Raw genomic sequence first — 13,223 nt, forward strand, 5'->3', positions numbered from 1 at the left:
ACACACACACACACACACACACACAGAGCACCCCAACTGGCCACGCATATACACACCCTGTCCACAATGGGCCCAGGAAACTAAGTGCCCTTCAGCCAGGCACCAGGATCAGAGCCCCACCTGCTCAGGTGCACACGGCGGGCCTGCACACTCACGCACACACACGCGCTTACATGCTTATTCATTCTAACAAATATATATTCACACATTTTCCCAGCCACCTCCCCCCCAATCCCCACACAACCCCATCTCTGCCTTTTGTCTCCGTCATGGAGCTCTAAACCATGGCACCCCACCCATCCTGCGCCCCCCATTCCAGTGGCCCTGGGCCCTGAGCCCTTGGGCCAGCCTGAGCAGGGGCGGGGCTCCTTCCCAGAACCTAACACCCGCACCCTGTCCTGTGCCCTAGGACCCAAAGGCCATCTGTGAGCACCTCAGCCTGTGCACACCCAGGCAGCCGGAGCCGATTCAGGAGCCGGGGACACCGGAGCAGGAGCTGGGGACACCGGAGCAGGAGCTGGGGACACCGGAGCAGGAGCTGGGGATGCCAGGCCCTCTGCTGAGCCAACTAGTCCTCCCTGTGCTGCCTGGGGCCGTCCGGCCAAGGCCTGGGCCTCACACACAGGTGAGGGAGGTGCTCACAGCCAGGCAGTGGGATCCCACAAAGGCCCTGGGAAGGGTCTAAGGCAGGAGGGAGAGAAGTGGGGAGGCAGGAGAGGCAGAGTCTGGAGGATGCTTCTTCCAGTGCCCAGCCTGGCCTCCACCCCGCTCTCCCCCCAGGATCTCTCCGAGCAGCAGTTCCCCATCCCTCTCCCCTTCTGCTGGCTCTGCAAGACTCTGATCAAGCGAGTCCAAGCCGTGATTCCCAAGGTGAGGCGTCCAGGGCCACGTGGAGCTTGGAGCATTCCCAGCGGCTCCAGTCCCCCCAGCTCACACCCCTGTCGGGCCCAGCTGGCTGCCAGGAGTTGGGAGGGGAGCCACTGTGCTTTCCCCCACCCAGGGGACTCCGAGGCCCAGGCTCAGGCCTATTGGTGCCAGGCCAAGAGTTCATTCAACAAACATTAAGCCCCTGCCATATGGCAGGCACTGTGCCAGGTGCCAAAGTACAAAAATGGGTGACAGCCAGCCTTGTCCTCTGGCAGCTCACCATCTGAGGGAGAAGAATCCCCAGCTGTCTCTATAGAAAATATGCTTTAACTTTTCAAAAGGAGAATTTCCACAGATGGACTCCCCATCCCTGCCCGTGTTGAACTTGGCGTCTTCCAGACCTGTGGTGGCCATCACCCGATGCCCTGCCAGCCCAGGGCCACCCTGCCCCCAAAAGGGGCCCAAATGAGGAGAAGTCCCGCCCCCAGCCCTTCCCGGATGGGATCCTGCAGGCCACAGGGCACCCAGGGCTCACGCGAGCACCCGAGGCCCCTGCCTGCCCCAGGCCTGCACGTGGTCGGGAGTCTCCAGGTGGCCGTGAGCACGAAGCAGAGGATTCACGGGGGATGAGGGGACGGCCAGGGGGGCAGGTATTAGGCTGCTGGGTCAAGGAGAGTCTCTGAGGAGGTGACGATCAAGCTGAGACCAAGAGGACAAGGCCCTGACGGCCACGGCCTCCATCCAGAGTGAGCTCCGCAGGCTTGGGGGGGAGCCAGTGCGCTGCCCGGCAGAAGGAGAGCGGGCTTTCCAAGCCAAGTTAAGGAACATCAGGCTGTATTCTGAACGCAGTTGACAGAGATCGCAGCGTTTGGGCAGGGGGGAGGCAAGCATGAAAGCAGGAGATCCATGAGGAGATTCCTCAGAAACCACAGTGACGGGTGCTGGGGACAGGGATGGAGCTCAGGGGGGCACCGGGGACACAGGGAGGTGGGCTGGCCAGCACCTGGGGCCGGATGGGCCTGGGAGTGAGGACAAGGAGGAATCCGCAACGACACCTACAGACCGTGGCTGCAGCTGGCTCTCTGGTAATGGCGGCAGTGGAGACAGGGCAACTTGAGAAGAAACAGTTTCAAGCAGAAAAACAGATCTCTCCTGGCCCTGCGGAGTTCCAGGTGCCTGTGGGCCCCGCCGGAGGACAGGGGAGTCGGCAGGCGCCTGAGAGCCAAGCCTGGGGGGAAGGTCCATCTGGCGATCTCAGTCTGAGGGTCTCTGGCTTGTGGGCCAGATTGAAACCCAAGGGACAGAGAGTGGGCAGGGTGGGAAGGAGTCCGCAAAGGGACACGCAGCCAAGGAGCCTGGGGAGGAGCAGCCAGCGAGGTGGGAACCACGGAAACCAAGGGAAGACAGGGAAGAGAGCATTTCGAGAAGGAGGGCTTTCACCTGGGCCCAGAGATCAAGCAAGATGGGTTTGGCGAGATGCAGTGGTGACCTTGAGAGCAGTTTTGGAGGAGCCGGAGGGCAGAAGCCCCAGTGGAGATTGGGAGGGAGGAAGTAGAGCAGCAAGTACTGACAACATGTCAAGAAGTTTCTCAGGGAAGGTGAGCAGAGGGGGTGGGGCGGGTCAGTGAGGGCAGGAGAGAGAGGACAGTGCAGGCGTGAAGCACTAGTGAGGCGGGCAGGCCCCGCGTACAATCGGTGCAGTGCACCCACCGGGCGAATCACACAAGGACAAGTACACTCACTTCCCTGGCCCTGCTCTTACCGCCCCCTCCCAGCGCCGGGGACAGCTGGGCCTGCAGGAGGCGCAGGGCGGCCTGGCGCACGTGTGAAGGGGTGATGCCATGAAGGAAAGAGCCGTGAGCTTGCTACCTCTCTCCTTGCCTTTCAGCTCGGAGGTTGTGTTTGGACACAGGGTAGGGTGGAGAAACTTCCCCAGGGGCTCCTAAAACCAGGGACATGGGCAGGGCACAGTGGCTCACACCTGTAATGCTAGCACTCTGGGAGGCCGAGGCGGGCGGATTGCTTGAGCTCAGGAGTTCGAGACCAGCCTGAGCAAGAGGAGACCCCATCTCTACTAAAAATAGAAAAAGTTAGGAGAGCAACTAAAAATAGAAACAAAAAAAATTAACCGGGTATGGTGGTGAGTGCCTGTAGTCCCAGCTACTTGGGAGGCTGAGAAAGGGAGGATTGCTTGAGCCCAGGAGTTTGAGCTTGCTGTGAGCTAGGCTGACACCACGGCACTCTAGCCCGGGCAACAGAGTGAGACTGTCTCAAAAAAATAAATAAATAAAATAAAACCAGGGACATGTTGGCTGTGGGAGATAGCAGCTGACCCACCCGTGGGAAAGCAGAGCAAGCCCCAGGTCGGGGGAGAAGACACAGCTTCTGGTCCTAGCTCTGGCCAGGCTGCCATGCGGCCTCGGTGAGGCCCACCTTTCTGGGCTAGCCATGCTCCCAGCCAGTCTGTGGCCTTTGGAGACCTAGGTCCATGGCTGGCTCCTGCACTCAGTGACTCCAGGTGAGTCCCCGAGTCCCCTGGACTCTCTGATCCATAAACAGCCTTACTCTCCCCTCTAGGAGGGAATGAGGGCATGTGTACGACTTTACCAAGGGAAGGTCCCATGCTGCCCTCTCTCTGCCCCTGCCCCAGGGTGTGCTGGCCGTGGCTGTGGCCCAGGTATGCCACGTGGTACCCCTGGTGGTGGGCGGCATCTGCCAGTGCCTGGCCGAGCGCTACACTGTCATCTTCCTGGACGCGCTGCTGGGCCGTGTGGTGCCCCAGCTGGTCTGCGGCCTTGTCCTCCGGTGCTCCAGCGAGGACGGCGCTGGCCCAGGTAAGCCTGCTGCCCCCACCTCGGCCCACTGCCCACTCTCCTCCTCCCCCTGCCCTGGCCCCGCATGACAGGAACCAAACATGTCTGCAGGGCAGCCCTGACTGTTTTCTCTCTAGCCCTCACCACTCTGGGGTCCCTGCCAGGAGAATGGCTGCCGCAAGACTCTGAGTGCCGCCTCTGCATGTCTGTGGCCACCCAGGCCAGAAACAGCAGCGAGCAGGCCATGCCACAGGCCATGCGCCAGGCCTGCCTCGGCTCCTGGCTGGACAGGCAAAAGGTGGGGAGCAGGAACAGAGGGACTCATGGTCTATGCATGGTGGAAGGCTGAGCCCAGGAGAGGCTTTGCAGCCAGAGACACAGGGTGGGCCGGACTGGAGCCCAGACAGGCAAAAAGCACATGGGTCAGACAATGGCAGGACTATAACTTAAGGCAAGACCTGCTAAGAATCAGGGGTCACCTCTAGAGCTGTGGGTTCCAGAAGACCAGCAGGTCCCCATCAAGGGCTGAATAAGCCCCTGCCCAGTCCCGCCGGCCTGGGTATGACCAGGAGGTGAATAACGCAGGGGCTGCCTGGAGCAGAGGCAGGGCCTGGCCTCCCCAGGGTCTCAGTCCTGTCCCTGCCCCCACCCTCCTCAAGGTGGGACTCACTGGGGACAAACCCACCTGCAAAAGGACAGGGCCTGAAGGTCCCAGGACCCCTGCCTGTACTCAGAGTCAGTGACAGGAAATTCCCTGCCTAAAGCAAGATGGTGTGCCAAGGCCAGCCGGCCAACGCTGTCCCGGGAGGCAGCTTTCGGCACTGTCCTACCCGCTCACGTCAGGTCTCAAGGACCAGACGAACTTTCAGATTCCTTCTAGAACTGAAACTTCGGGTGGGGGGAGGTGGTGGCTAGGATTCTGTCCCTCTGGCTGAGTTTTAAGACCCTCCATCTCTAATGTCGCTGGCTTTTCTGTGGGAAGCCTTCCACGCCAGCCGGCTCCGACTTGTTACAGGTTTTACTTGCAGCCAGAGGCGCTGATGGCGGGACCTAGACATGGAGTTGGGAGGGAGCGCTGAGTGATGAAGAGAGGCGGAGAGGCCAGGACTGGTGTAACGGGCCTGGTCCACCCCAAGCAGTGTCTGTCTTTCCTCAGTGCGAGCAATTCGTGGAGCAGTACACGCCCCAGCTGCAGGCCCTGGTGTCCAGGGGACAAGACGCCCATGTCACCTGCCAGGTACACCCAGCCCCCCCAGCTGGTCCTGGGACTCCCCTCGGCTCCCAGAGCCCCGACCCTCTCTGAGCCATGATCTCGGGAGGCCCAGCCGCCCTGGGTTGGGGCAGCTCCAGGTGCGCCGCCCAAACAGGGAGGGCCCTCACTGTTTCCGTGTACAAAAGGCAGTCCGGGTGGCCGAGGGGAAGTCATAACCGAAAGGAAGAGGGGGAGGATGGGAAGGCAGAGACAGCCTCAGGCGTGTAGTTTGATGCCCACTATGGGACGGGGCTGTGATCACGGCCAGTGTGTGTGTGTGAGGGGGGGGTGGGGGTTACAAAGTGTTCTGGAGCAAACATCCCACCTCCTCGGGCTCTAAACCCCCAAGGCCCGGGGCCTCAGGGGTCTATGAGGTCACACCAAGAGCGCCCACTAGGCAGCAGGTGGGGGTGAGAGCTGCCCCTTCCCGGAGGAACCCCCAGCTCCCCCTCAGAGCTGGGAATGGGGAGCTGAGGGTGACTCTGGCCCTAATGGTGTCCCTGTGCAGGCCCTGGGGGCGTGTACAACCTCGTCCAGCCCTCTCCAGTGTCTCTTCAGCCCCTACTTCTAAGGAGAACTCAGCCGTCCAGGTGAGTCCAGGCCCCCAATTGGGGGAAAGGGGGCAAGTCGTGACCCATCAGGGCTGGAGGCCCTTCTGTTCCCCAAGCAGGAAGAGGTGGCCACTCCTGCTGGCTGTTCCATCCTCCCTCTCATGGCACAGCTCTCTGAGTGCCTCTGGTGGCACCATCAGGAAAGTACCTCTTCTGGGAGCCTGCGCACTCCCCTCTCCTCAGAATCCCTGTCCCTGAGTGCCAGGCCTGAGTCCCAGCTCCCTCGCCCTGCCCCAGCCCTCGGCCTCACAGCTTACCCTAAGGACTCCCTGACAGTCAGGATTTGACACGTTCTGACCAAAGCCAACCCTTAATGGAGCTCAGGGGAAATCACACTTTGCTGCCCAAAGCGTCTCCTCCTCAGATGCCAGGAACTCCACCATCATCAGACTCCAGCACCCTGAGACATGTCTCTTTCCCTGACTGTCGTTTTCTAAGTCAGAGGTGGCATCTCAGGATGGAGGGGTGGGTCAGATGTAGCCTCTGTGACCAGGTGCCTGGAGGCCAGGAAATGCCCCCGAGAGGGAAGGACACAGCAACAGTGGGCTTGAGGTGACCTTAAGAACAAACTTGGTCCACTTCTACAATGATGGTGATGGTCATGTATTCATTTGTTCACTCGTTTTTTAAAAACTTAGTGAGTGCCTGTGGCCAGCCACATTCTAGGGGCAAGGGCTACAGCTGGAGCTCACATGCAGGTCCCCCTCTTCCATCTGAGGGGCAGGAAGCCCAGCCCTGCTCCTGAAACCCTGAGTCACAAGTCCCCTGGGGGACAGTGGGGAGGGGCTATCTGCCCCAACTCAGACCTGTCCCATGGGGGCCAGTTTAATGTGTCCCTCCTCCACGAATGACAGCTGGGGACACCCAGGACCGGGACAGTTGCTTTTCCCCAGCTCCCAGGGCTCCCAGCCATCCCTGTTGAAACAGAAAGACCATTGGGTTGGCATGAGAGGCCTGGGCTCTGGGCCCAACCCTGCCATTAACTGGCCATGGGTCCCCAGGCAAAATACATGCACAGCCCCTCTCTGGCCTTCTTTCTCCTCAGCTGCAGAGGAGCCAATGTGATGGGCTCTGGGACCTCCTGACCCCCACCAGCTGCCCACACTGAAAAGAAGCCTTGCGACCCACACTCGCCCTCCCACCCCCTCCCTCAAGATCACCCGTACTGGTGGACCACGAGCCCCAGCGTGTGCCCTCAGCCCTGTGTCGGCCTTGTCTGCCGCAGCTCCAGCCACAGCCCAACGCCAGAGCCACTTCATGGCTGCAAGGGCAGCATCTTCTGGGGCCACTTGGGGCCAGCCTCTGGGCCCACCGCAGCCGCACCCGGCTCCCACGGCCTCCGGCAGCTCCAAGAGGACAGCGGGGCAGAAGCTGGGCCCTGCCTCACACCAACCCTCGTGTGCTCGAAGATTAGCTTTTACAATTATTTGCTAATACTTTCATGAAATCAAAAATTCGTAAGAATAAAAAACAGGAACATAAAGTACTATAAAAGATAGACCTATAAAGTCCTTAAATTAAGCTTTTTTAAAAAACCAGGAAAACCCTGGCGTGGCCAAGAGGGGACAATGTGTGCTCCAGCACCGTGGGAAGGGGTCGAGCAAATGTTCATATTTGGAATGCTCTGCTGCCTGAGCGCTGTCGCTTTAATGTATAAAGAAGGGTTTCTTTTTATCTTTTCGAAAGGTGAACTTCCAACTTTTATCTGAAATCCCAAGGGTGATTCTATTTCTGCTGTGACTTATGTGCTGAAAGCTCAGCTGGGGTCGTGCATGCCAACGTTCAGTTCCTATGTAATGCAATGCCTGGAACGATGCTAATAAAGTCCTGTTCTCTCATATGAAAAAGAAAAAGACACTGTCCTTTAATAAGGTCCTGCAGGAGCTGCAGCCTCACCCTGAGGTCAGCAAGCCAGGGGCCTACCTCATGCTCTTCCTTAACAAGGAAGGAGATGTCCACATGGCCTCTCCCCTCACCGCTGCTTCCAGCCTCACCACCCACCCGCTACCCTCCCCCTTGCAAAGAGTCCAGTCACTGTGGTGAGGCGAGATCATTAGGGTACCAAACATTCAAAACAAACAAACAAAAAAAAACAAATAAACCTTAGCATTAAAGACCTAAATGCCTGGAAATGTCCCTTTATTTATAGAACTTTTGTCATTATATTTCTCATTATAAAAAAATACGTATTTATTGTAGAAAATTCAGGAACTACAGACCAAAAGAAGAAGAGTGGGAATCACCTACAGTTCCACCAATCCCAGGAGGGAACTACAGCAGGATGTATATTGTGACCCTGAACTTGGAGACTTTTTGAGTCCTTTTCCCTACCCTCTGGCGCCACACGGCCACCATTGAAGCACCAGGAAAAGCTTTCTGTGCAACCCGTTCCTGAGGCAGGGATGAGACGTGCTTAGCCCCTGAATGTGAACCTTTAAGGAGACTTTTATAAATCTATAGCAGACTATTTTCTTGAAAACCATTGTTTCAATTACACAACCCAGCTCTCTGAGAAAAAAGGGCGTTAATTAAATTTTAAAAAATAAAAATAAAAAAGCTTGATTGGGAGGATGAAGAGCCAAAGCTTGAAGGAGGGGAGGCGTTAATAGTTTATCCCCAAAACAAGAGTGGGAATAAGTGCCTGATAAGGAAGATGAGGCTTTACTTAGGAGATCAAGAGTTGACCAGTTGGCAGGAGAGAACTGGCAGGAAGTAGCTTCACTTGAGGTTGGAAGGTCCCTGAGAAGTGGCCAGCACCCTGCACACCCCCCACCGAGGAAGGTGGGGGGAAAAGAAGCCCCAGAAGGGATTACAGCCCAAGAGGAGGGGACTCGTTCTTCACTTTCCAAGGGTGCAGGCCTTTAAGGGAAGCCTGCCTCCACCACATCAGAAAGGGTGAGGAGAACGGCCTTGGGGAGGACTGCCTCACAGACAGTGGCCCCCACCTGCTGTAGTTGCAGAAGAACAGCCAACCCACGGCCCAGGAGGCAGTCAGAATTGGGTCTGGACAAGATGGTGGGCCCACAAGAGGCTGTAGTTGGGGATAAAGCAGTCACAGATTTCGTGAATTTTGAGATGAGCAGAAATCAGAGAGGTGTAGAATGCTGGCCCAAGAAGGTAGCCAGTAGGCAAGACCTGGAGGACCAGAGAGAGTTCAGTCCCCGACACCTCTCCTCACGACAAGGCAATGTGTAAGTCATTGCCAGGGAAAACGGAAGGAAGATTCACTGATTAGTCACCCAAGAGAGGCTGAGTATTAAGAATGCACTGAGGCTGGGTGCGGTGGCTCACGCCTGTAATCCTAGCACTCTGGGAGGCCGAGGTGGGATCGCTTGAGCTCAGGAATTCGAGACCAACCTGAGCAATAGCGAGACCCCATCTCTACTAGAAATAGAAAAATTAGCCGCGTGTGGTGGCGCGCCTGTAGTCCCAGCTACTGGGGAGGCTGAGGCAGGAAGATCACTTGAGCCCAGGAGTTTGAGGTTGCTGTGAGCTAGGCTAACGCCACAGCACTCTAGCCCAGGCAACAGAGTGAGACTCGGCAGGGCTCGTAGGTGCTCCAGCACCTGGCTCCTGCACTGCACAGCAGCCCACAGCACCCGCACCCGGAAGCTTTACCTGGCACTTTGTTCTCCCCAGGCAGTTCTACAGCAGAGTGCTACAGTGAGACACCTCCCGTGAACAGCTTTCCCGAACACACTACAAAGCAGATTTTTAAAGAGATCCAGAGGACAGATTTTCAGCCAGGTGTGAATCTCAGCCTTGGACACTCTATGTGGCCCTAGAGGTAGTGGCTGTTCCTTATGTCTGTTATTTTCTACATTTTTTACAGCTCTCTTTACTTATTACTAGCCAATCTCTTGTTATTACAAATCCCTGCTGTAGTTAATAGTTATTGAAATTAAACTTTCCTTGATCAGATTATTATATAGTTTCTGTATCTTGACTGGACCCAGACTGATTGGAGCTGGACTAAGCCAGCACAAGCTTAGGCTAGATGGTGGCAGAGAATGAAAATAGTGAGGAAGTTGTTCAAGAGATCCTTACAAAGTAATTGAAAGGGCTTGGTAATAGAGTAGATGAGGGGAGGCGGGGGAGTGGGGGGACAAAGGATGACTTCTGCATGAATTTCCAGCTTGTATAACTGGAGGGATGGTGGAATCTTCACCTAGAAAACGCTGGAAAAGGGCCAAGTTTGAGAGGGAAGCTCATAAGCTCCGTTTTAAACAGTGTTGAGTTTGAGTTGACTTTAAGACACCTAAAAATATATCAAGTAGGCAGTGGGTTCTAAAGTTCAAGAGTTTAGAGAAGTCTGGAATTAAGATCTATTTATGAGTCATCTCCTCAAAAGTGGTAAGTGAAGCCACATGGTTGAACTTTACCTTTTTATATTCGATATATTCTTAAACTATTTAAAAAGAATGTTCTTTTATGAACATGGTTTAAAATGATCTATTCCAAACCCACTATCACTTGCCATTTCAGTCACAAGTATAGCTGTTTATTAAGTGAGCAACACAACTATTTTAAGAGGAGTCACTGGTTCAAAGACTTAGGCAGCCCTAGGTAAGACTTCAAAAAAGTCTTATAATTTCCAAGTACAGCAGGTATCATTTTCTTTCAATTAATTTATTTCCTACTTTAGAGCATTTTTCTCCTAAGATATTCTCTGTCAATGCGATTGTTATTTGGACAAAACAATAAAAATAGTGATTATAACATTAAAAAAAAAAGAAGTGTGCACAGCTCCTATCTGTCTGCACGAGAACTTGCTGTAGCTGGCTGCCTGCCTCCCACTGGTGCGCTTTCAGACTCCCCACCCCTCTGCGTCTGCCACAGTGCTCACTCAGGCCAAGGCCACGCCTCCTCCAGGCTGCCCACAGTCAGTGACTGAGCTTGCTGGGGCCATTTGCTCTGGGGCTTCCCACCGGCCTGGCTGACACTTTCTCAGAACTGTACTGCAGTGAGTTCTTCCGGTTTCCTTTCTCCTCTCTTCCCTTACACAGACCTGCACTGCAGCCTGAAACTGCCCACCTCCAGCCTTCTAGTTAAGCACAATAATAATTTGTCACTTTTAGTCACATTATTTTGTTACTCAGAAACAAATCTTAACTGACACACCACCCACAAGCTGACAGGAAGAGACAAGCATGATGTCCACCAGATGACAGATTGTAGGGTAAAGAGTTTGTGAAAATTAAAAAGGAAAATAAATCTCCCCCTTAGCCAACAGCCAAAGATAAGGAATAAAAAACAAGAGTCCGGTTTAAAGACAGAAAAATATTTAATCCATTCCAAAAAGCACATCAGGAAACGAGCAGAACCATGGGAAAACCATCTAACTATAATGGACAGAAGGATGTTACTAGCGTCGTGCTTATTCCTAGACTCCCGAGGCTTGACATTTCAAAGAAATTATCTGTCCTTCAGCTATTCCCAGCTATTCAGAAGTTACATACATCTGGAAAAGAGTGCTGCCTTCCTGCAGCTAGAAGGGAGTGTGATGGGAAGAAGAAAGGCATGTCAATTACGATAAATTGATCTAAGAACAGCGGGGTGGCAGTGCAGCACCATCCCAGGCAGGTGAGCTCTTCTGACAACACTCTGGTAGCCAGAACCATACACACTGGGCTGGCCCAGGGAAGCTGCCAGTCTACAATCAGCTACAGTTTCAGTATGTTCTTTACCATTATCAGCCAAAATCCTCAGGAGCAAATCCCTAGATGCCTCTTTCAAGCCCCCTGCTGGTTGGTTTCATCATTATCTCGCCTCTTCCATATCTGTAAGAAATGAAAACAACAGATATTGAAGAGCTGGTCTAGGAGGCATTCAGTCGACAGGTATGTATCAAGTACTTATTCTGTGTCAGGCAATGGACAAGCCATTACCCCACTTATATATCTGCTACATACCATAAAAATGATTCATAACCTTTCAGAAAACTGCCTTTCAGGCCGGGCGCGGTGGCTCACGCCTGTAATCCTAGCTCTCTGGGAGGCCAAGGCGGGTAGATTATTTGAGCTCAGGAGTTCGAAACCAGCCTGAGCAAGAGCGAGACCCCGTCTCTACTAAAATTAGAAAGAAATTAATTGGACAACTAAAAATATATAGAAAAAATTAGCCGGGCATGGTGGTGCATGCCTGCAGTCCCAGCTACTCGGGAGGCTGAGGCTTGAGCCCAGGAGTTTGAGGTTGCTGTGAGCTAGGCTGACGCCACGGCACTCTAGCCCGGGCAACACAGTGAGACTCTCTCAAAAACAAAAAAAAAAAAAGAAAACTGCCTTTCACTCAATTTTCATTTTCCACCCATCCTCTTAATTTCCCATTCCAAACTTCCTTTCTCAAAAGGAACACAAAGCCACTGAAGAGAGTAAAGAGTTATCTCTAAGAGAGGTTTTATTCTTCTCTTCTACAAAGCTATGGCTTTTCTTAGTCTCAATCTTCCTTCTTTTGCCCAGGTACTAGGGCTGTCATTAATACAAAAAGAAAAGACAGGCCGAGTGTGGTGGCTCATGCCTATAATTCCAGCATTTTGGGAGGCTGAGGCAGGAGGATCACTTGAGCCCAGAAGTTCGAGATCAGCCTAGGTAACAGTGAGACCTTGTCGCTACAAAAATTAAAAAGTTAGCTGGGCGTGGTGGCATCTGCCTCTAGTCCCAGCTACTCAGGACGCTGAGGTGGGAGGATCGCTTGAGCCCAGGAATTTGAAGGTATAGTGAGCTATGATTGTACCATTGTACTGTAGCCTGGGTGACAGAGCAAGACTCTGTCTCAAAAAAAAAAAAAAAAGAGAGAGAGAGAGAGAGAGAGAGAGAGAGAGAGAGAGAGAAGACAGAGATATCCAGTGCTCCATAGGCTCTCAACCCAATGGAGAAGACAGCCAAAATAATATGGCTGACATTCCAAAAAAGGCACATGGAAAGTGCTGTGGGTTCAAAGGAGAGTGCTCACTCTGTCTGGAACACTGGGGAGACCTTCAAGGATGACTTCCAGCCAGACTCCCAGATGAGTTCAGGCTCATCCTCCTTGAAACCAGACCACTAACCGTGCCATAAACACAATAATTTTTGCTCATGCATAAATTTTCCATGCTTCTCTGCTCTTCTTTTCTGAAAAATCTCTACTTGACTTTCCGAGCCATGTAATCTGACCCCACCTCATTCCTCAATACATCCCAACAGGCACCTAGCCCTCCAACCAAGCTTCTAACCCAATCTCACTTCCTGCCTGGGCCCACTCCTCTCACTGGCTCCACACCTCCCCATTCGGCACTCACCAAGACTGTGGCCAACCCACCTGAATGTAAGCCTCTGACAGCGTGATCATCTGGGGAAGGATGTCGGTCACCTGGAGGTCTTGTAATTCATACCATTTGCCAGTTCCCTGCAGAAGATAGGAAGAGCTGGGTTAATCTGCTCCCTAAAACGAAATGTTATAATAGAACGAGATCATAGCCAAGAGTTAGAAAAATTGGAAGAATATTTTTCTAACTCTAACTCTAGATGCCACTAGACATCACCCAGCAAGAGTCATAAAGAAGAAGGCACATGAGCTCTGCTGGGCATGATTCAATTAAAAGAGCTTTTGGTATGTTGATCATGGCCAACTCAATTCCTGTCAAGGATTCTTTGAAGTACACTGGAGTCTCAAACACTTCTAATACACTTTTTTTTTTTTTTT

The 13,223-nt window shown here is 53.4% G+C and overlaps 2 protein-coding genes across 2 annotated transcripts in view; one reads left to right on the plus strand and one right to left on the minus strand.

Annotated features, from left to right (window-relative positions):
• The window catches only part of SFTPB (surfactant protein B), a 7,593-nt gene extending 2,090 nt beyond the window's left edge, over window positions 1-5,503 (plus strand). Inside the window, exons 5-10 of the mRNA XM_012644198.1 lie at window positions 410-625; window positions 781-870; window positions 3,518-3,701; window positions 3,818-3,978; window positions 4,837-4,917; window positions 5,441-5,503. Coding sequence (XP_012499652.1) covers window positions 410-625; window positions 781-870; window positions 3,518-3,701; window positions 3,818-3,978; window positions 4,837-4,917; window positions 5,441-5,503 — 795 coding nt within the window. The remainder of the gene's footprint in view (window positions 1-409; window positions 626-780; window positions 871-3,517; window positions 3,702-3,817; window positions 3,979-4,836; window positions 4,918-5,440) is intronic.
• Window positions 5,504-10,806: 5,303 nt separating this feature from the next.
• Window positions 10,807-13,223, minus strand: part of USP39 (ubiquitin specific peptidase 39) — a 41,902-nt gene continuing 39,485 nt past the window's right edge. Inside the window, exons 12-13 of the mRNA XM_012644206.1 lie at window positions 12,840-12,926; window positions 10,807-11,323 (exon numbers count right to left, since the gene is read on the minus strand). Of these exons, the coding sequence (XP_012499660.1) occupies window positions 11,276-11,323; window positions 12,840-12,926 (135 nt within the window). The 3' untranslated portion in view covers window positions 10,807-11,275. The remainder of the gene's footprint in view (window positions 11,324-12,839; window positions 12,927-13,223) is intronic.

Source organism: Propithecus coquereli, unplaced genomic scaffold (genome assembly GCF_000956105.1).
Source record: "Propithecus coquereli isolate 6110/MARCELLA unplaced genomic scaffold, Pcoq_1.0 Scaffold208, whole genome shotgun sequence".
NCBI lineage: Eukaryota > Metazoa > Chordata > Mammalia > Primates > Indriidae > Propithecus > Propithecus coquereli.